Source organism: Vicugna pacos, chromosome 12 (genome assembly GCF_048564905.1).
Source record: "Vicugna pacos chromosome 12, VicPac4, whole genome shotgun sequence".
Taxonomy (NCBI): domain Eukaryota; kingdom Metazoa; phylum Chordata; class Mammalia; order Artiodactyla; family Camelidae; genus Vicugna; species Vicugna pacos.
Window position 1 is genome coordinate 58,532,472 of NC_132998.1, and position 20,798 is coordinate 58,553,269.

The 20,798-nt window shown below is 53.2% G+C and overlaps 1 protein-coding gene and 3 non-coding genes across 4 annotated transcripts; all 4 read right to left on the bottom strand.

Annotated features, from left to right (window-relative positions):
• Positions 1-9,026: 9,026 nt before the first annotated feature.
• On the bottom strand, positions 9,027-14,625 carry RPL3 (ribosomal protein L3). Its single transcript, XM_031671758.2, has 9 exons — positions 14,412-14,625; positions 13,426-13,594; positions 12,733-12,868; positions 11,604-11,790; positions 10,948-11,108; positions 10,285-10,386; positions 9,826-9,921; positions 9,352-9,471; positions 9,027-9,125 (listed from the first exon to the last, which is right to left on the bottom strand). Exons 1-9 carry the CDS (start codon positions 14,449-14,451, stop codon positions 9,081-9,083), a joined length of 1,056 nt encoding a protein of 351 aa, XP_031527618.2. The 5' UTR covers positions 14,452-14,625; the 3' UTR covers positions 9,027-9,080.
• Positions 11,446-11,539, bottom strand: LOC116277520 (small nucleolar RNA U83B). The gene has a single exon (XR_004186983.1). It is a non-coding gene; the product is annotated as a small nucleolar RNA U83B (small nucleolar RNA).
• On the bottom strand, positions 12,869-12,923 carry LOC116277521 (small nucleolar RNA U82P). The gene has a single exon (XR_004186984.1). It is a non-coding gene; the product is annotated as a small nucleolar RNA U82P (small nucleolar RNA).
• Positions 14,626-15,030: 405 nt separating the features above from the next.
• On the bottom strand, positions 15,031-15,094 carry LOC116277517 (small nucleolar RNA SNORD43). Its single transcript, XR_004186980.1, has one exon. It is a non-coding gene; the product is annotated as a small nucleolar RNA SNORD43 (small nucleolar RNA).
• Between the last annotated feature and the right edge of the window lie 5,704 nt (positions 15,095-20,798).

Sequence of the window (20,798 nt, forward strand, 5' to 3'; positions counted from 1 at the left end):
ATCTCTCTCCCTGCAGCCCCGTGCTCCCCTCTCCTTCCCTAGCCAGAGCATTCTCATCTCTGAGGCCTCACCTGAGACCAACTACCTGAGGGCCAGTACCTCCCCGGGGCCACCTTGGGCTTCCCTCTACAGCTCCACTGTGCTCCCAGTGGTGGCTTCTGCCTGGACACCCACTCCCCGTGGCAGGGCTGGGTCTCACACAGGCTGGGCCTTAAACCAATACGAACTGTGAATCTTTACTGAGGGCCCACTGCTGGTCTCAGCCCCTCCCACACCAAATCCCTGCAACAACCATAGGAATGCTTCTTTTCTGATCACACCCATTTGTCAGAGGATGAGACCAAGGCACAGTGTGGCTAAATTACTTCCTCAGAGTGACACAGTTAGACAGTGGCAGAGCTGGGATAGAGACCCTGAAAGCCTGGCCCACGTGGTCACATTGTCTGGGGCGGGGGAAGGACAGAAGCTCTGAGCCCCAGAGCGCTGGGAGGTCTCAGGGCGTCCAAGAGCCAGAGACCACCTAGCTGGACCCCTAAGGCCCTGAGAGGGCAGATCCCTTGTTTCAGGGTCCTCCCATGTACCTCTACTCAGAGAGAGACACACTCGCTCAGGCAGTCATGGACACGAGCCCCTGGGCCCTGGGACCGACTGCAGGAAGCACTCAGCTGCCCAAGCCTTTTTCACTTCAGCTTTTCCTAAATTTGCTTTGAGGAAGTTGCTGTTGCCTTGGAGCTCTCCCCTCTCTCTCACGCGCTCCAGACCACAACCCTTCCCACCCAACTTCTCTGGAAGACTACAGAACAGGGAGTGGGGAAGACAAACCATAAACATGATGAATAAGTCCATTCTACAGAGGGTAGCAAGTGACAGGCTGTGGAGAAGAGAAAGGTGAGACCCACGGGGCGTCAGGAGTGCTGGGGGAGAAGGCTGCAGCTGCAACCAGGGTGATCTCCATACCAAGAAAGCAGCACCTCTGTGGATTTCTAGGGGAGGGGCGTTCCAGGAAGCAGGGAGAGCCAGTGCAAAGGTCCTGAAGCAGGACTAAGTCTGCCATGTTATAGGAACAGAGAGGAGGCCAGTGTGGCCGTGGGTGAAGATGAGTGTGGGGAGACAGAGGGAGGTGAGGTCGGGGAGATGGGGGATCCTGGCCCACTGGGATGACCTGAGCTTTAACTCTGGTGACTGGGCATCTGAGGGGAGCTATGCAGAGTCTGAAGCAGAGGAGGGATGACATTGTGTGTGTGTGTGTGTGTGTGTGTGTGTGTGTGTGTCTGTGTATCTGTATTAAAGTATCTATAACATAAAACATACCATCCTACCCATTTTTTTCGTTCTTTGTTGTTGTTGTTGTTTGTTATTGTTCCTCCTACCCATTTTTAAGTGCACAGTTCAGTGGTATATTGAATACATTCACCTTGTGCAGCCATCACCACCATCCATCCCTGCCACTCTTCTCATCTTGCAAAACTGAACCTCTATACAGAGGGATGCAACCTGACTTGAGTTTGAACATGGTCACTCTGGCTGCTGGGTGGAGATCACACAAGAACCTCCAGACAGAAGCAGGGAAACAAGACAGAAGGCAAGAGACAGGACCCCTGACGCCACCAGGGCCACGCTGCCCTGACCACCTGGTGAAATCAGGCAAATCATTTCATTCATTCGGAAGTGTGTTTATTCATGCCTTTGGTCAGTAAGTCTTTCAACAAATATTCATTGACTGCCTACTATGTGCCCAGCACCACACTGGGTGCAGAGGGCACAAGAAGAAGAGGGCAGAGGCAGCCCCTGACTCAAGGAGGTTGCCATCTGGCTGGGAAGATGGACACGGAGCCAAAAGCAGCGAAAATGGTAATACAGTGATAGTCCTGGTGGCGGTGTGAGGGAGAAGCAGAGAGAGAGCGTCAGAGGATCCCAGTGCCAGTGGAGGCTGGGGAGGCTTCCAAGAGGAGGGGACATTGGAGCCAAGCCCAGAAGGGCAAGTTGGGGTTAGCCACTGCAGGAAAGAGGGAAAAGCATTCCCGGCAGGAGGAACAGCCCATGCAGAAGCTCTGAGGCTTTGGCCTCCTGCTTCTACAAGAGGCTTCCTTTCCTTTCCCTCCTCTAGATCAAAGGGGCCAGAGGAGCCTGAGGGTCAAGCCCAGATTCCTCTTCTGCGAACTGGGAGTCCTCGCAGTGCCTGCCGCCCCTACATGTGAGGAGTAAATGATCCAGTGCAGGGCAAGCTCCAGGCACACAGCACGTGGACAGGCTGTGAGGTCAGCCGCCCTAGCCCCGCCCACCCCAGCCTGGCCTGGAGAAGTGGGCCCCCTGTGATGAAAAACAAAGGAAGATCTCAGGGAAGACCTCCCACGGCCCATCCCCAGATCTCTCCCCAGCTTACTTCCTGCCGTGCCTGAATGTCTCTATTACAAATTTATTCCTTTGAACTGTGCTTTCCCATTCACGCTTCCAGAACCATCCATTCCTATTCAGGTTAGCCCTGGGCTGGGGATTGCTCAGCCCTCACAGCTCAGCTCAAGCCTCCCTCTTTCAGGAAGTCTTCCCTGGTTGCTGCTGCCCATGGAGTCTCTGTCTCTCTCTCTCCTGCCCTCTGCCCTCCCTGCATCCCTCCCTCTCTCCTCACTCTGCACTGGCCTTTGGCCCTCACAGTCCCTTGGAGCTGAAAGGGGCCTGAGAAATTGTCCAGCCCAGCCCTCCAAGTCCCCACGCTTCAGATGAGGAACACGAGGCCCAGACACTGAGTCCTCAGGGCAGCTGGTCACTCTCCAATATGCCATGCTGACAGCGCAGGTTGGACTTACCATTTGTGTTTTTAAATTAATTATGAACTATTTCACACCTGCCAAAGGCACAGTGGAGGCCACCCCCATGTGCAGGTTCATGTGCGGCTGGGGCTGCTTTGTCAGCATGCGCAGGGGACCTCCCCAGGCTGAGGGTCCACGTTCCTTTACCGACTCTCCGCTCATTGCTTCCAGCTTTGCGCCATCGATCAGGTCTTAGAGATAAAAGCAAAGCTGTGAAGCTCTCTGGGATGGCCAAACTGATCATAGCCATGGGCTGGGCTGGCCCTTGGGCTGCCAACTGCCGCCTCTGGCTCAGTGGGCTTTTTTGCCAGACCAGGCAGAGCCACATGCCGGCTGTGTGAGCCTGGGTGAGTTGGCTGCCTTCTCTGAGCCCTGGTTTTGCCACCTGTGAAACGGAAGCGATCCTGCGTCCTCACAGGGCTGTCTATGCACTCAGTGTTCGCTGATGGAGAGTAAGGACCAGATGTCAAGCGAGGACTCCACAGCAGGGACACATCCTAGGCAGGATCCCACTGAATCCTCCCTACAGCCTCCGAGGGCTGTCGTGGTGCTGGGAAGAGACCGAGCCAGGATCTAGTCCTGGACAGCTCTTTCCCACTCTCCACACCATGTCACCACCGCAGCACAGCCAAGAGGCCTGGGCGGGACATCGATGGAGGTCCCACATGACTGAGGCAGGCTGGGGCTATGTATGAGGAGTCTTGAAGGTGCCTGATGCATTGTGCTTAATAAATGTTATTGATATGTGCACAGATGCATGTGTAGTAGGGAGCCATGGAAAGCTCTTGAGCAGGGGCAGGCCCTGCCTTGGATGGTTCTGTCTATGTGGGGTGCTGAGGATAATGGCTTTCCCCGAGGAAGCAAGGGCAGAGTTGTGCCGGATCGCCGTGCCGTTCCCTCCAGAGCCTACCTCCACCCTTTCACCCCCTGCTCGGTGCCCCAGGACACTGACATCTAGGGACCATGTCAACCAACTCCTCTGCTGGCTTCTAGCTGGGTTCAGTCTTTAGATCTGAAGGCTGAAGCCGATGGTGTGCTGGTCAATGTTTAACAACCAACTCTTCAAGAAAGGCCCTGATCTGTAGTGTTCACCGATTTCCCTTGTGTAAGTGCCTCCATGCAGGTGGAGATGGACCCACAGACGGATGGTGAAGTCATGGTATCTTCAAGGGCCTTCATGTGGCCATACTAGTGTGTTCACAGGCACCAGTCATGATGGAAATAGTGTGGCTGTGTCAGTGTGGAGGGGTGTTCGTGGTGTGTGAATGGGCTGCTGTGTTCCTGGGAGCTGATGCCCCTCTGCTAGGGCTCCCCTCTATAAAATAGGGGTGATATTAAGGCTCCTCTCTTGTCAGGGGAATTCCATGAATGGGACAAGACAAGTCCCTGCCCAGCCTGGTGCCAGGAGGGTGGGGAGTCTTCAAGATATCATGACCATTGCCTGGGGCCCTGTGTGGTGCCCCAAGCTGGGTGACCAGACTCTGAGGAGTGGCTGCTGTGGGGTGGGGGCCTGCTGGAGGAGCCCACGGGGGACGAGGTGGTGGCCAGTGAGGATGGGGAAGTCGGCCAGTTGGCTATCTTTAGCGCCTTCTCTCACAGCCCTTTTCCTCCGCCTGGCTGCGTGGGGCTGGGGCAGGCAGCTGGCGGGGAGGACCCACTTCTCCATAGTCACATGAAGCCCGGTGACCTGGAGGCCAGCTGTGGGGTCAGGGCAGGAGGAGTTGGGGCCGCTTGAGGTCCCTGGCTCCCCTACCCCCACCTGTCTGGTGGCATGCTCCCCCACCTCTCAAGCAAGCATGGACCCCAGATGTAAGCCTACGAGGGGGGGTGGTCAAAGGAACACTGGTGCTGAGGTGGCCGCTGGGGTGGTGTCCCTCCCACTCCTCTCCAGGACCGTGCAGGCCCTACTCAGTGAGGGAAGTGCGGTGCAGTGGTTGGCGCCGAGCTTCTGGCGTCCGGATTTGAATCCCTGCTTCAGCACTCCTGAGAGTCTGACCTGAGTGAGGGGCCCTTGCTTCACCTCGCCATGCATCAGTGTCCTCGTTGTGACAACAGGAGTGACACCAGGAACATAGACTCATGACTCACGGGGCTGTTACAATCACTTAGTGAGACATGGCATCTAAGATGCCTGGCGGAGCAACACCTTCTAGCTCTGTGACCTGGGGGGATTCTCTGAATCTCTCTGGGCCCCACTTTCCCCATCTGAAAATTGGGAACAGTGGTTGCAAGGATTAAATGAGGTAACTTCAAAAAAGTCTAGCACAAGGCTTGGCATACAGCAGATCTTCGACAAATAGGCACCTGACTTCTCTCTTGAGCCAAAATATGTTTTCCAGGCCCCTAGTAGCATAGGGTCAGGGTGAAGAGATGCCTGGGCTCAAATCCCGGCGCTAATAGTTATGAGTGTGTGCCTTAGGGCAAGCTGCTCTTTCTGAGCCTCAGTTTCTTATCTGTGAAATGGGATAATAATAGAAGCTGCCTCAAGGTGTGACCCTGAATATTAAGTCTGTGTATCTAAAGTGCTTAGGACAGTGTTGGATACGTGTCAAGTATTCATAATTATTAGCGGCTGCCAGGCCGGGCACTGCCCTCTGGAGGCATTCAAAATCAGTGTGAATGCTGGTTATCGATGGCCAGGGGCAGTGAGGTCAGGCCCTGGGCAGCATCGTGGCTCCAGGGATTTAATAGTTCTGACGTGGTATTAGGCCCTGGAGGCTTCCTGGATGCCACCTCCCTCACTCCTGGGCACGTGGATGTTGCCTTCCTGCTTCCTATGGAGTTTGGGGCAGGCCTGTCTCCTCTCAGGGGTCCAGCCCAGGCTTCTGAGCCTGCTGCTGAAAGAACAGGGAGAGCTCTTTGGGCTCCGGGGAGCAGCCCAGGCATCTGGCCCCCGGGAGGTGCATGGTGCCAGACAGGTCAGCAGGCCTGGAATGCCAGCCTGAGCAACAGAACGTCGCCCAGAGGGCAGGCGACCCATTGAAGCTTCAGACAAGTAGCTGCGTGCTGGGAGCCAATGGAAGGAGGGTGAGGCTGCTGGAAGCCAGGGCTGGGCACCCAGGGCCCGGGGCCGGGCTGGGGGTGTCAAGGGACGAGGACAGAGGGCCGAGCAGCACAGCCCGCACTAAGGAGGATCCGAGGAGAGTACCTTAGGGTAAGCCCACAAGATGGCAGCTGGCTGTCCACCCCTCCACCCTCCAAGGCCATCCCCAGGTGAGCTCAACGAAGTCACTGGCTCTGCCTTTTAAGGCAATGGTGGCTCCTGCCACCCTGTTCCCACTTGCTCAGAAATTCCCAGCAGGTATTTTCTTTTCTTTTTCCCTTTTTTTTTTTTTTTTTTTCCGGGAGGAATGGAATGAGACTTCTTGTTCTGTCACCACAGGATTCCAGAGAGGCCTATCTGGGGCTTCTGGTGACAGGAAGCGCACACCGACAGGCACTCCAACACGCACAGGCACAGACTACAGGAGGCAGACTGCTGCCCCACCCGCTGCAGGCCTGCAGAAATGCTTGGGGTCACCCATCTGGGACACCCAGACACAAGCGCTGGGGAGTCCCAGAGATTTGGGAAATATCATTTATTGAGCACCTACTATATGCCAGGCCCTGGCTATGGAGGCAGAGGGATCCGGTCCCACCTGCATGGAGTTCATGCAGACTTTCCCCTGAAGAGCTGCCTCCCTTGGGGGTTGAGATCTGAGCCCAAAAGCCTCTTTCCTACCTCAGGGCCTTTGCACCTGCTATTAGGGTGTTCTTCCTTCAGGTCTCAGAAAGGCCTCCCTGGCCTCACCCCGCCCCTCTGTATCCCAGTGTCCTGTTTCATTTCTTCACAGCATTCATCACTTCTGAAACTCTTGTTCACCTGTGTTTCCTACCTGCCCACCCCAACTAGACTACAAGCTCATTGAGAGATGGGCCTTTTGAGTTCAGTACTGCTTCCCCAGCACCCAAAGGAGAGCTATGTCCACAGCAGCCACCCAGGACTTCTTGAGAGTGAAGGGGATCCCCCACACATGTGGGTGAGCCTTCCACTGCCCCCGGGAAGCCCTATTACTCGTCCTGCCCACAGCTTCAACCCATGTGCTGGGGCAGCCTTCTGCATTCTGTCCCACAACCAGTGCCAAGGCAGTGAGTCACTAACCAGATGAAGTTCAGGCTCAGAACTGTTCTGGGATGTGCCAGGGTCACTCCCTGGCCAGGGGCAGGGCAGAAACGAGGATGGGGACACGAGGATGGTCAAGACAAGGACTCAGCCCTTGTCAAGCACACCTGAAAAGGCTTTCTGTGCATGTCACACGTGTGGAGACACACAAGATGTGGCTTATCTGCAGTGTTGGGTGCTCGTGTGCATGCCCTCAGCTTGTCCTTCAGACCCCACGTCCCCAGTCATCCTGACCATACCTATAACTTGGCAGTGCCCTGGAAAGGGAGTGAGGCCCAGCCATGACAACCAGCAAAGCCTCTCCTGCCTGGGCTGAATGGGCAGCGGGGCTCCAGGTGTAAGGGTGGGGGGAAGCCCCAAGACTGAGGCCAAGGGTAACTGGCATGGGTGAGGGGACGAGGTGGGGTCGCTGCCCAGCTCATCAGCCTCCCAGGAACGACTGGAAAGAAACTCCTGCAGTGACAGAGCCCAGATTGAGGACCAGACGCCTCGTCATCATGCCTGGCTGTCAGGTGTCTGGTGGCCTTGGGGCAGGTCCTGACGCCCTCTGGCTGTCGACTTGATTCTGGGGCTGTTGGGGATCTGAAGAGACCCCTCTGGTTGGGGAGGGGACTCTACCCGCTCCAAGGCCCAGAACAAGGTCCTCCCGCAAGGTTGTCCCAACAGGGTGCTGCCCACCCTCGCCCCCTGGTGGCTCCAGCCTGAAGTGCAGCTCCAGCCAGTCTGGGCCAATCCTGAGCAGACAGGTGCTGCAGGGGGGTTGCAAACCAGCCCAGAAGTTGGCTTTGAGGCCCACAGTCCCATGTTCAGAAGGGGCTCTAGAAATGCTGGGCAGACATTTGGGGGTCCCAGGCTAAGGACTCTTACTCAGCACACTCCATTTCAGTCTGCCTCTGCCTCAGAACCCAGATTCCAGCATCCTGTGCTTGACTTTGGCTATTTCGCGTTTTGTCTATTCTAAACACTAAGGATGCCATGCTTATTGAGAACTAGAAACACCTTAGGCCATTTCCAAGTCTTTTTGAGACAGCACCATAAACGTGAGCCCCTTCCACCCACAATCACTACAATCACTACGCCTTTCAAATGAGAAAACCAGGGGTCAGGAAGACACTAGAACCCAGGTGAAGAGCTGCTGCAACTAGTTCTCTGCTTAGGTGGGGCTGAGGCAACGCCTGCAACACAGGCACAAGTTTTGGGGAGCAGCAATGGTTGGGAAGGGAGAAGTGGGGGAAACCGGCACACTTGGAACTCCAGCCAGGTGGGCTAGACTTTAGCGGAGGGGGGTCACTCCAAAGGGTGGGCCAGACATCACAGGTCTGGGTGTCGGGCTCTAGCAGCTAAGCTGCTCCCAGCCTAGATGGCAGGTGCTCAGCCAGACCAGTACAGCACAGGGACACCTGCAGGGGGGTGGGGACTGAGTTAAGTCGCCAGGTCAGATCTAAACCAGAATGGGAATTGGGGTCGACCTCCCCAGCTGGGTGAGCCTTGGCAAAGCATGTAACACCTGCATGCCCAAGTTGTCACTTGCCTAACAAACTTAAATCAGGGCCTTCCTTGTAAACCTGAGTCCCGGGTGCTGTGCAGGGTTTCATGACACTCTCAGCTGCCCCCTCCCGGGGACAGACCTTGGCTGCTGGCTACAAAATATCCTCAACAAGCCCTAACTGGAACCCCTCCTGCATGTTGTATACACTCGGCAGACGCAGGGTCTGCCCTGCCCCACCCCGCTATGAGCAACAGGAACACCAGGTCCTCACCACTCCCTCCCATCTCCCTGGCGGGGGCTGCCACCACCCAAGCTGTGCAAACAACTTCTAAAGTGGAGCCCAGCTCCCTGGCCCCAGTGAGGGAAACATTTGCGCAAAGCTCACTCCCCAGGCTGGCCATAACCCTCCAGGCTCAGCAGTCCACTTAAATCCAGTCTGCTCCAGACCCCCTTGGCAGGGAAGCGGTAGGACAAAGAGACAACCAGGTGTAGGTAAGCGGGGCAGGGGAGGGCAGCATGCCCCAGGAGCTATCAGCCCAGATGGGGAAGGTTAAATCAGAAGCAGATGTCACTGGAAAATAACTTTATTGAGCTTCCACCAGCTGTACAATCTGTTCTGACATTAGGCCCCTTCTTCCTTGGCAATTCGGTCTTTCTTAAGTGGTCCCTGTGGAGAGATGCAGCAGGCTCAGTTAGAGGTGGAAGGCAGTAAGAACATCCCTCAACCCCAGCAGGATCAGGTTCCGGGCTGGTCTCCCCAGCCCCTGTACAGGCGCCAGGCGGCCCCTTCTCACGACCCCGGAGCCAGCCCAGCTGCACCGGCACTAGATGTGCAGGAGAGCAGCTGAAACACACCCCAACCCCAGTCTGAGGGCAGCAAGGTGGACACTCACCATGAATGCTTTCTTCTCCTCCATTGTCTGGAAACGGCCATGGCCAAATTTGGAGGTAGTGTCAATAAACTTGAGATCAATCTTCTCCAAGGCCCGCCGTTTGGTCTGCACCAGCAAGGACTGTCGGCCAAGAGGGGAAGATTAGCCAAGCCTTTCTCTGCACCATCTCAGTTCACAGGCCCCTCACCTTGGAGGGCACAGGTCAACTCAATCTGAACCAACCATGGAGTCGGGAACCATCCCCCAAATCCCAAACACCTACACAGCCCAGCCATTACCAAAGCGTTTCCTTCTGTGCCAGGCAGAGGGAGGATACACAGAAGCAAACAGCTGGGCCAGGCCAGACAGGGAATTTCCTCCTCCCAGGACTTCAAAGTCAAGGAGCAGCAGCCTCTCCCTTTTCCTTTCAACTCTCCTAATAAAGCTCAGCCCTGCCCCCACCTTTACAAGCCTCCCCTCCTGCCACAGCCTCACCTTGCGCAGCGTGAGCACTCGCTTCTTGGTTCCCACCACACAGCCTTTGAGCATGACAAAGTCATTGGTCACTTCACCGTAGTGGACAAAGCCACCCTGGGAAAGAGCAAGGCCCTTTGGTCAGCACAGATCAAGCACAGGGCTGGAGACAGGTCAGACAGCTTGCATGACCCCCACCCCAGGCACTGGTGATCCCAGCCACCGGACCACAACTGTCAGAAGGCAGGCAGCGAGACAGTGACATACAGTGCCCGGTGCTCATTCCAGTGCCTGAGCCTGCCTGAGACCCCATTTATCACCGGCCAGCCCCAACCATTTACAAGGACTGGGTGCTGTGCAGATGTGAACTGTCAACAGACCTCCCCGCCTACAGGGGGGCCCATGGGACTGTTTCACTAGAGGAAATCCCCTGCCAGACCAGACATCGAGGCTTATGCAAGGGCAGCTCCCATTACTCACCAGAGGGTTGATACTCTTGTCAGACAGATCGTAATCAGTAGAGGCATTGTTCTTGATCAGTTTGCCATCCTTTATGAGGTAGCCCTGGCCAATCTTATAAATCTGGAGGGGAGATGAGCATAGTTAAGCAGGAAAAAACCGGACAGGAAGACAGCTCAGGGGCCTCTGGTGCCCCTAGATACAGCAGACTGGAGGAAGGGTACGACGAAAGCCATCAGGACAAATGACCCCTCAACCTGTGAGTGTGCTAGCCTGCAAAGGATTCTGGGAAAGCAGCTGTGACCTCGGGCCTAGTAATGAGGCACCCATTACTAAGAAAAAGCTGGCTGAACCAAAACTAAAGACACTGCTACCCAATGAGATGGATGAGGCCTCTCCAAACCTCATGGGGCAGGAGAGGATAGACACGGCTCCTATCCTCGGCCACTGCACCAGAACCTTCAAGGATGGCACTTTACAAATCACAACACCTGACACCCAGGTGTCAGAACTGTGCCAACCAGACACAAGCAGCTCAGGCACGAGCAGCTAAGTCCATGTGATGCTCCACTACCAGTGGACCAATCAATGGTAAGAGGGACTGGAAACCCCCAACTCAATACTGGACCACCTTTCCCCTTTGTAGGATTTAAGCCTCCACAAGGCCCTCTCCAAGCACCTCACCTTCTTGTTGATCTCAGTGCGGTGATGGTAGCCCTTCTGCCCAGCCCGAGCCACAGAGAAGGCCACCCGGGCGGGATGCCACGCCCCAATACAGGCAACCTTGCGCAGCCCTCTGTGGGTCTTCCGGGGCAGCTTCTTGGTATGCCAACGGCTGGTGACCCCTGGAATAGATAGATGCATGCTGTTGCTCAGGTGCCTGGCACCCATGCCGCTGGCCCTTTGTCCACAACACCCCAATGACTGAGTAAACCTGAGGGCTTGATCTGCTCGTTACTCTGATCCCCACGATCTCTCCCTTCTCATATTTCCACCCAAGTTGAATACCTGCCTAGATGTAAAACTTAGAAATCTGCAAGCAGAACAGCCTTGGAGAATTAGCCCTGTTTTAGAACATCACCGTGTGTACTTTAAAGCACTCATGAAGCCCTCCTTTGCATTCTGCAATTGAGCAGATCTTTCCTCTGTCCCCCATACTACCCCCAGCCACCTGACCACAGGGCTGTTCTCAGAAGGAAGGCAGCAAGGAATATTTCCGCAGTCTGACTCGGGCGCTGTGCCCAGCGCTCATTCCAGAGCCTCATCACCGAACAGCTGGGCCTGACACCCACCCCTCTTCCAGGGGCAAACCACAGAAACTGGCCCACTGCAAAGCTCACCTTTGTAGCCTTTGCCCTTGGTCACCCCAATGACATCGATCATCTCATCCTGCCCAAACACTTGGTTCACAGGGACCTGCTGCTCTAGCCTCTCACGGGCCCAGTCCAGTTTCTCGGCCACAGTGCCTCCGTTCACCTGGATCTCCATGAGGTGGGCCTTCTTCTGGCGTAAAGGAAGCAGGCGCATCTAGAAGGGAATGAATCCTTCAAGGTGAGAGGAACTCAGGCTGTGGCACATAAGGCCAACACTTCAGCACATTCACCTTTCAATTCTGGTGCCTAAATCAGGTCAGAACAAGCTGATCTTTACCTTAAGACAGTACAACTTAATGACATCCTGGAACCACTAGCCCAATGTTCCCGATTACTGTCCTCTTGGCCAGTCCCTTTGGGGTGCCCTGCCCTGGTTCCCCCTGGCCATCTACCTTGTTCTATTAGGCATCAATACATCACTTATATTTGAGAGCAGAGTAGCAAAGCAAGAATACAAACCGCAAAGGAGATGAATCTAATAAAGCTTTTAAAAGCTGCCCAGTGTCACCCGACTCAACTTTGTCTTCGGCAATGGACACGCTACCGATCTCTGGTAACGTGGTTCTCAGTAACCACACAGGACTACTGATCATTTAGGGATCACGGGTATGTACCAGGGATAACAGCCCAGAATGACTTCAAAGGCACCTACTTAAACCCAGCCAAGGGCTCAAGTGCCAACAACAGCCAGCATTATCAACACCATTTCCAGTCAGGAACTTGACAATATTAGCTCCTCCCAGTTCCTTCAACCAGTTTTCCTAAAATGGGCTATGGTTTCCCATAAGAACCATTTAGGGACACAGTGCCCTCTGCTGGCAACAAAAACCAACCCTAAGTGTGGGGACACCGGATGTCTTTTTCAGGCCAACTGTCTAATCTGGCTCCAGGAATCCAGGCCTCTAGGCAGAACATTGGTATTTTTAACAACCCCCACCTCCACTAGAAACGATGTTTAAGGAAGCTGAGTCTTACCACTCTAAAACCCTGTGGCTTGGCACAAATAACTGAGATAACTGAGCCCCCCAAAAGGCACACGTGATCGTGCAGTCATTACTCCAGAGACCAGCAGCAGCGGGGACTGGCCAGTGCTCACCTGGGTGTGGGCAATGACACGGATGACCTGGCAGTACTTCTTCATGCTGCTGAAGTCCCTCTCCAGCTGCTTCTTGCCATCTTCGTCCTGCCACTTCTTGCAGTATTTGGTGAAGGCCTTCTTCTTAGATTTATGCCTTCAGGAGCAGAGCAGAGTTGGGGAGGGGGCCAGGTGCCAGCCTTCATCACCCCACCAAGGGGTGAGCGGAAGGCACACCGACACCGTGTGGGGAAGGGGCTCATTGCCGGCTTCTAAGGAGCCTTTTCCACCGGCAAGCGGAGCCTGGATGGAGCTCATCGGGCAGAGCCGAGCGGAGCTAAGCAGAGGTCCACAAGATTAATGCAAGTCACAACATTCAAATACACAAATTCTTGCTCCAAGTTAGCCATTAACCAGAACACACACCTGGGGGTGTTACTGCTCTAGCTTCTAAGGGGACTCTCAATACTTCCCAACAACCAAGAGGATACTGAACTGAGTCCTCAAGGTGGCACCCAGTAAGCTTAACACTGGAATAAAATGTCTCAAGGTGATGCTCCCAACCTGGGAAGGTCTGTCAAAAATTACTCTGCTCAAGAGGCAACTGAACCTGACACCAGAGCAGCTCCGCCCCCTGCTATGGAGCTAAGGCCCTACCTAGCACACTGCTCCTTCTCCCCAGCCTAAACCAGGGTGAGCAGCCTCTTCCCTTACCAGTTCTTATAGAAGCGCCTTTTGCACTCATCACTGATATGCTCAGCAAAGATGGTCTTGAAGGTACGGAGGCCTCGAGGAGTTTCCACATAGCCCACAATGCCCACAATCACCATGGGGGGGGTCTCCACGATGGTCACAGCCTCCACAACTTCCTTCTTGTTCACCTCTGCAAAGCAAGCAGGCCGTCAGACTTGAATGGGCTAACTGGAAGTCCCCAGCAAGAGGCGGTCAGTGTTTTGCAGAAAAACGTGAAGTGCCCTTTCAGACCAGCAAGGCAAGTTGTCTCAGATAAGAAGTTTGCCTCAGTCTGCGTTGGCAGTCTGAGCTCCCAGGACTGTCCTTCCTTCTTAGTCTATGCATTTACATTTTCAACTCAAATCAAAAATATCTGGATCCCGGTCAGCCAAGTAATAATGTGGCTTCAGTTCTGGTCTATCACAATAATCTCCAGACAAGTTCTTTACTACCTAGATAATACAGAGCACTATGTATACCGGGATAGTAATACCTGAGCCTGGGACAGACAATGTTAATTGCTTAACATTATCAACTGTGGTTCAATAACCAGTGCTGTGTCCTGCTGGGTGACTTTTCTACTTCAACCTCCACAGCCAGCAACATGGGTAGTATTCAAGCTTTGAGGTGAAGCTCAGTTTAGTCCTGCCACTAAAATATAAGTGGAGTTTCTATTCGACCCTTACCAATTGCCATCTCCCAAATTAACATCCTTCTCTATGCTGTGGCTTTGACAAATTTACTCGGCATATTCCCTGACTTCATTACATCCCTCTGCCTAAAGCAAGCAGTGTCAGCCACCTATACCGAGAGCACTCATCAATCCTAAAACCCGTTACTTCCAACCTGATACCAAGGCTCTATTGATATCTCCAGTCTGCCCTCTTCTGACAGCTTGGCCCATCCAGTCAGTTCCCACCAACTCCTACCCTGTCCCCACCAGCTGGGAGGATGCCGTGTGTACTTACTAGACCCTGGCCTATCCACTTCCCTCACAATGTGGGTCATGCCAGCCTTGTAGCCAAGGAAGGCTGTGAGGTGCACGGGCTTAGAGGAGTCATCCTTAGGGAAGCTCTTCACCTTCCCGCGGTGCCGACTGCTGCGCTTCCGAGGCAGGAAGCCCAGGGATCCATGCCTGGGAGCGGAGAACTTCCTGTGAGACTAGGAGAAAATGATCAACGTTAGCACCTTATAAGTAGCCCTCACTTCAATTCCAGCTGCCTAGGTTCTAAGAGGATTCTCAACAATATTGAATCCAGGTCAGCAACCCAGGTAATCGGCTTACATGCTGGATTAAACTGACTCTGCAGGATCCCACATCAATTATTCAGGCAACTTTGCGTTGAACATTTATCTCAAACCCTCACTTTAAAAAAAAAACCATCCACTTTTTCCTCTAAAGAGAACAAAAGTACACCAAGTACTGGCATTAAAATTCGCGTAACGGGTAGCTTTATTGGCAAGTAAGATCTTGACCACAATGAGAACTGTTCAAATGGCTGGGCAGCAGATAGAGGCACTGAACGTTCCTCGTGCTCCGAACCAGAGCTAAACTGCTAAATGGAGGCCACTAGAACTCGACAGAGCCAAATCAGAACTTGACAATCAGCACAGAGTCTCTGTCCGCCCGTCAATAAGTTCATCACCTCTGGTTTCTGAGAACTCTAGAGGCCCAAATTGTTGTACCAACCGTCCCAGACATTTCACAACAAGGCCTCAACACCTCTGGCCTAGTCTCTCCTGACGCCTACTGCCTGAATTTCTACACCTCCCAGTTTAACAATAGTGCCAAGCGCTTCCCCTCCGGACCCTCCTAACCAAAGTGCTCACGACTCCAATCTCGTTTGATGACGTCAAGACCCAGATACAGTTCGGACCCAGATTGCTGGACCTGGGCCCGGGCCCGGGCCAGCTGACCGGCAGGCTCAAGGCCGACCTCAGGCCTCGGATGTTTTCAAAAAATGGACCCGAATGCGGACCCCGCTGAATCCCCAGTGCTCCTAAAGCAGACACCCAGCGCCAGACGAGCCGAGATGGCGGGGATGCGCCGAGGATTCAGGCATGCCGCCGCGGCAAATAAGCAGAAAGCCGCCATAACGATACGTACCATTGCGCCGTCCAACGCTGCCCGTAGAGGTCGGAGGACGCCCCGCGCGAGGTATATAAACCCCAGTCTGGCTCCGCCCCTTTCTGCGTGCGAGCGCGCGCCCGCGGCGGACGTCGGGTCGGGGGGCGGGTACTTGGTCCCATTTCCACGTACGCTCGTCCTCGCCTTGCGTTTGCTCCGACCCGGACGTCACCTTCGTAGGCAAGAGATAGAGGCTCTACGGCGAGCGGCTGAGCTCGAACTTAGTGAAAAGCTTCTGAGTAGCTGACAGAGAATTGGAGTGCAGCAGCCCGACGGCGTTGGGCAGCAGCCAGATTTGATGAAGCGCGCCGTTACGCTGAAGGAAAATGGCTGCGTCTCTTCTTTTCATCTGAAATGCAGTCACCTCTGGAATTGAGTAATCCTGCTGGGGCTTCAGCTGCAATGCTCTTTCAAACGTGGTATCCCATTTCCATCCCACACAGTAGATCAGCGTTTTTGCTGTGTTGTAGGCATAGTGATGTGGGACGAGTTACACCGCTCCCACCGGCTCCATGTTGGAGAGAAAAGGCTGAAACCCTGGTTTCCTGGCTCCCAACCCAGAGCCGCTTCCCGATACCAACTTGCCTTTAATGCGTCCTGGTTTCAGGTCCCTCTCCCTCAAGCCCTATCTCGGCAATTCGTACCAGTATCGGGCTGCGGGGGCCCGCGCTTGGTTCTGAAGGTCTGAGGCGGCGAAAACACCTCACGACCTGGGGTCACGAGTCCAGCCGCCCGGCCTCACGAAGCCTCCCAGACCCTCGGTATGAAAGGCCCTCGCTAAGAACCAAATCTCTTGTTTCTTCCCGTGCCCGGCCCCGGCCCCCACACCCCAGTGCTTCCTCGGGATTAAGCCTTAATTCCTGAGGCTGTCAGCCAAGAACCTGCCCTAACTAGATAGTCCAGCTTCTTCGCTGCAAGCACACACACTCTTTTCATTAATCACCTTCCACCTCCATCCCACCCAGTCATGTTCTTTGATTCTGGGTCTGGCCATTGCTCACACCGTTGTTAAAAAACATTCATTTAACCCTCACACCATCCCCGAGTGGCAGCAATAATAGTCCTCAACCCCTTATTGGAAATCTTTGGGGCCAGATGTGTTTCCAAATTCAGCATTTCTCGTGTTTTAGATAATATTGTGCAATATGGTGCACATACTGTATATTATGCAATCCTCCCTAAGCTCTTTAATAAAATACATTAAATTAATTCTGGAAAGAAGCATGAATATTCCCATGGAGTGGGATAAATATATAAATAGCCTCACAGCTCAAAGCTAACTTAGCTGCCTCAAAAATTCAGTTTAATTTGGTTTCTTGCCACCAAATGACTTAAGTTTTTTTTCAATTCAGAATTGCAGACAATTTTTACAGAGAAAAGTTTCAGGCAAAAAGGATATAATTTGACAAAAGTCACACAGTTAGTGAAGGACAGAGCTCAAGTCTGACTGACTCTGGGTTGGGTTTTCATGACATCAGACTCAGGGTTCAATAGTCCCTCTCCCTGGAAAAGGAGCTCTGGGGTCCCGAGTCACTTATTCACTCAATAAGAAATTCTTGGCGGGGAGGGTATAGCTCAGTGGTAGAGCGCATGCTTAGCTTGCACGAGGTCTGGGTTCAATCCCCACTACCTTAAAAAACAAACAAACAAACAAACAAACAAACAAACGTAAGTATCTCCCCTTACAAAAAAGAAAAAAAAAATTCTTAACGAAGTTCTGCTCTGTGCTTGGGGGAATGCGGAGGGGAACTAGAGGGCAACTATCACAGGCCAATTAAGACTAAAATTGTGATGAGGGTGAAAAAGACTTAACAAACAATGTTACCTAAGATCCTGGACAAATTAGTCCCCTAAAAGGAATTCCCTCTTTGCAGTCAAGGGGAAAAGGAGAGTATCAACAGATCTGCACAGTCATGACAGTTTTGTATATGGTTCACTGGGATATTGCCTTAGGCCTCAGTTTCCCCATCTGTCAAAAGAGGGGTTCATTCATTCATTCAACAAATATGTACTGAGTCTTCTCTGCCTAAGAATGACATTAAAGGGCCAACTAAAGGTGGGGTTAAGGTAGAAGGGTTTTCACTAGTCCATGCAAGCCATCAGAGTGGGTGACCCGGGAAAGGGCTCTGAAGCTAGACATGAGGATGTAGAATCAGGAGATATTTAGGATGGACAGGATCTGGAGACTATATTTGTATGAGTCATCATGGGTAGGGGCAGGGAGGGGCAGCAGAGAGGGCAGGAGTCAAGATCTCCATTTTGGAATATTGGGTAGATAGTGTTACTTTTAGAAAAGGATCGATTATATAGAGATTTGGATTTATTTACAGGGTTAACGATATCCTTTCTCCTTCTAAGAACATGTCAAAGACCCAGCAAGATGTATGCGACTCAACAAGAAAAAAGTAAGGAAGCGAGGGAAGGGAAATAAGATGAAGCCAGAAAGGGATCACACCCAAACACACATTATAGAACTCTGTTTATGCCAGCGTAGTCTTCCCTTTTGGTTTCAAGCCTCTGTGCAGCCAAATAAAAAAGATAAATATGATCAGTAGCATGATTCACAATAGCTACAGGATAAAAAACAAACCAGTGGCCAAAGGAATCCACTGTGCCTGAAATAAGGCTTGAAAGAAATGTCGCTGGGGAGACAGGGTTCTCCTAAAGGGGCCAAAATGGGATGTAGCTGATGACACCCTGAACATCAGGACGCCGTGAACACACAGTGGCTGTGCACCTTCAGTGCAGACCAATGAACTCACCAAGCTGATCTGTGCAAGCTGTTTACAAGAGGTCAAAACAAAGGGGTTGCATTACCCAATTCCAGATTGCTGGTTTAATCCAAGGATAAAATCCAGAGTCTGGAAAGAAGTGGATTGACTTTATTTACAAATGGTCTTTCATCAGTACTGTTTTTCAAAATGGAACTTCTAGGAAGGAATGGAAAAGGATCCAAGGTTTTGCTCAAATCCCTGAAGGGCAGATGCTCTCAGCCGCCAGGGAAAACCTGAGATGTGGACTGACCATGGCATTTCAATGTCCTTCTCTCTTACCTGACTGGATCAGGTAAGAGATCATGGCAGCAGAGACTGTGTCCCACTCCCACAAGGTCAGCCCCCCCGTGCGGGGCCCAGCACAGGAAAGGCTCTGGCTTAGGTGTGTCAGATGCGGGCATGAACACAGCCGGCCCAAACCAGAACATCACAGTTTCACTTTCAGAGGCTGCCTCCCTTGCCCATTGAAGCAATAATGCCCCCACCTTTGACATGAGCTCACATCCTGATCTTTTGTGCTGTCACTGATTGTTGCAAATGACAAGGCATTTGGGCCAAAGCTCAGTTAATATGAGCTTGTGGCATGAGTGTAGACCTGTGCCCCCAGAGCGGGAGGCTGGGCACAGAGCCTCTGGGTCATGAAGGCCCCCCTTCCCTGCTCCTCCACCACCAGCTGCCAAGGTGATGCCCCGAAGAATAAGAGCCGGCTGGCTCGAGGCGCCTGGCAGCTCCTGCTCTTGCTCCTATGTGGGCCCAGCCTGGTGAAATTCCATGTACCTGTGCTGGGGCTGCAGGCCACCATGGCAAGTATGGCTTCCCACTGCCTCTCCGTCTATGTGCTGGGCCTCTGCATCCTGTGGTGCAGGAGTCTGCAGGTGGGTGGGGGGCTCCCCCTCATCCTGGCCCGGAAGCTGTGCGTGGAGCTACTGCTGCCCGTCCAACAGGCCTTGGGGCAACTGCTGACCGTTGCGCGGGGCTGGGGCCTCCAGCTGCTCACCACCCTGATCCACAGAGCCTGCCACTGCATTCTGTGGTTCCGGCAGCACTTACGATGGGAGGTCAACCTAGCCCTGCTCTCCATGGCCCAGTGGGCCTACTACAGCCTGGTCGACTTCCACCGCGAGAACAGCAAGGCTTTGGAGCTGCTGCTGCGGGCTGTGCTGCAGCAGGTGGCTGCGTCTCTGCTGGTCCGCTGCCTGGACAGGCTGTGGGTGGCCATGGGACAGGTGACCCGGGCCATGCGGGGCAGTGGCCTGCAGTCCCTGGGTAAGGCCGGGCTATGCCCGGCAGCCTCCAAAGACCTGGATGCAGTCACCACCATCCTTCCAGCTTCCACCATCCCTCTTAGCCAGCGCTTCCCTGGACCTGACCCAGCAACCCTGAGCAGGCTCACGCCAGCCTCCATCAGCCTGTGCCTAGTGGCTGGGGACAAGGATGCCAGTGAAGGACAAGGAGGCTGCGGTCTGGGGGTTACCAAGGTGCCCATTAGCACCAGGTTCCAGAGCAGTAGAACAGGCAAGATGGCCTTCAGCTCTTCACCCAAGCAGGCCCTCGCACAGCAAGTCAAGGCAACTTGTATTCTCATCATCCTGCTGTATATCTATGCCGCGTGTCTCTTCATGCAGATCTTAAAATAAATGACCAAGTGTAAACCAGCCTCGTATATCCATGGCTTGCTTTGTCAACAAGAGATTGAATGGAGAGACCTGTCCACCCAAGCCTTTACTGGGCTACGGTCAGGGGTGGATGGTACTTAGTATGCAAGCCACATTGCATAACAGGGGCTGGGCTGGGAGACCTGGTCTCAGCTCCTTCACTCTGTGTGTCTTTGGGTAAGTTCCTTCACCCTCTTGGGCCTCAGTTCCCTTTTCTGTAAAATGTAGATAATAGAGCTCCAGGGAAAAGGAATATAGAAAAAGGAACCTTTGGTAAATTGTAGAGTACTCTTCGCACTCAATTATCCTAGCAGAGGGTACAAGGCTTCCTTGGAGAACACTTTTATGTTCTATTAAAGGACATAAAAAGACCTGAATAAAGAGGGACATAGTCAATTCATGGGTGTACTGACCTAATGCCTTAAAAAATCAATTGTCTCCAAATTAATTTATAAAGTCTCTAGGATTCCAACCAAAATCTGAAGGGATTTGGAGGTTGAGGGGGTGGGCCGGACTCATAAACTGATTCTAAGATGTCCTTAAAAGTCCTTAAAATTTTAAGGCATTTTTGAAAAAACAGAGCCAAGGTCGGGGACTTGCTCTACCAAATATTAAGACATTACAAAATCACAGTAGTGAAAACAGTGTGGCAGAAAAACCAGGCAGGCGAATGGAATAAACCGCAGAGCCCAGACACAGCTGGCTGCAAACTGGAACTTGATGTATGAAAAAGGTGGCCTCACAAACCAGTGGGGAGAGCGGGAATATTTGGTAGACGGAGTCGGAGAAATTGGTTCG

What these genes read in the sequence shown, in the direction of transcription:
- RPL3 (XM_031671758.2), bottom strand. Translation starts at nt 14,451, where the DNA reads ATGACCCACATTGTGAGGGAAGTGGATAGGCCAGGGTCTA. An exon ending in GAGTGCTCACGCTGCGCAAG is followed by an intron (nt 9,472 to 9,825) that starts GTGAGGCTGTGG and finishes CTTGGCCGACAG; the next exon opens with TCCTTGCTGGTGCAGACCAA. An exon ending in AGGAGAAGAAAGCATTCATG is followed by an intron (nt 9,126 to 9,351) that starts GTGAGTGTCCAC and finishes ATCTCTCCACAG; the next exon opens with GGACCACTTAAGAAAGACCG.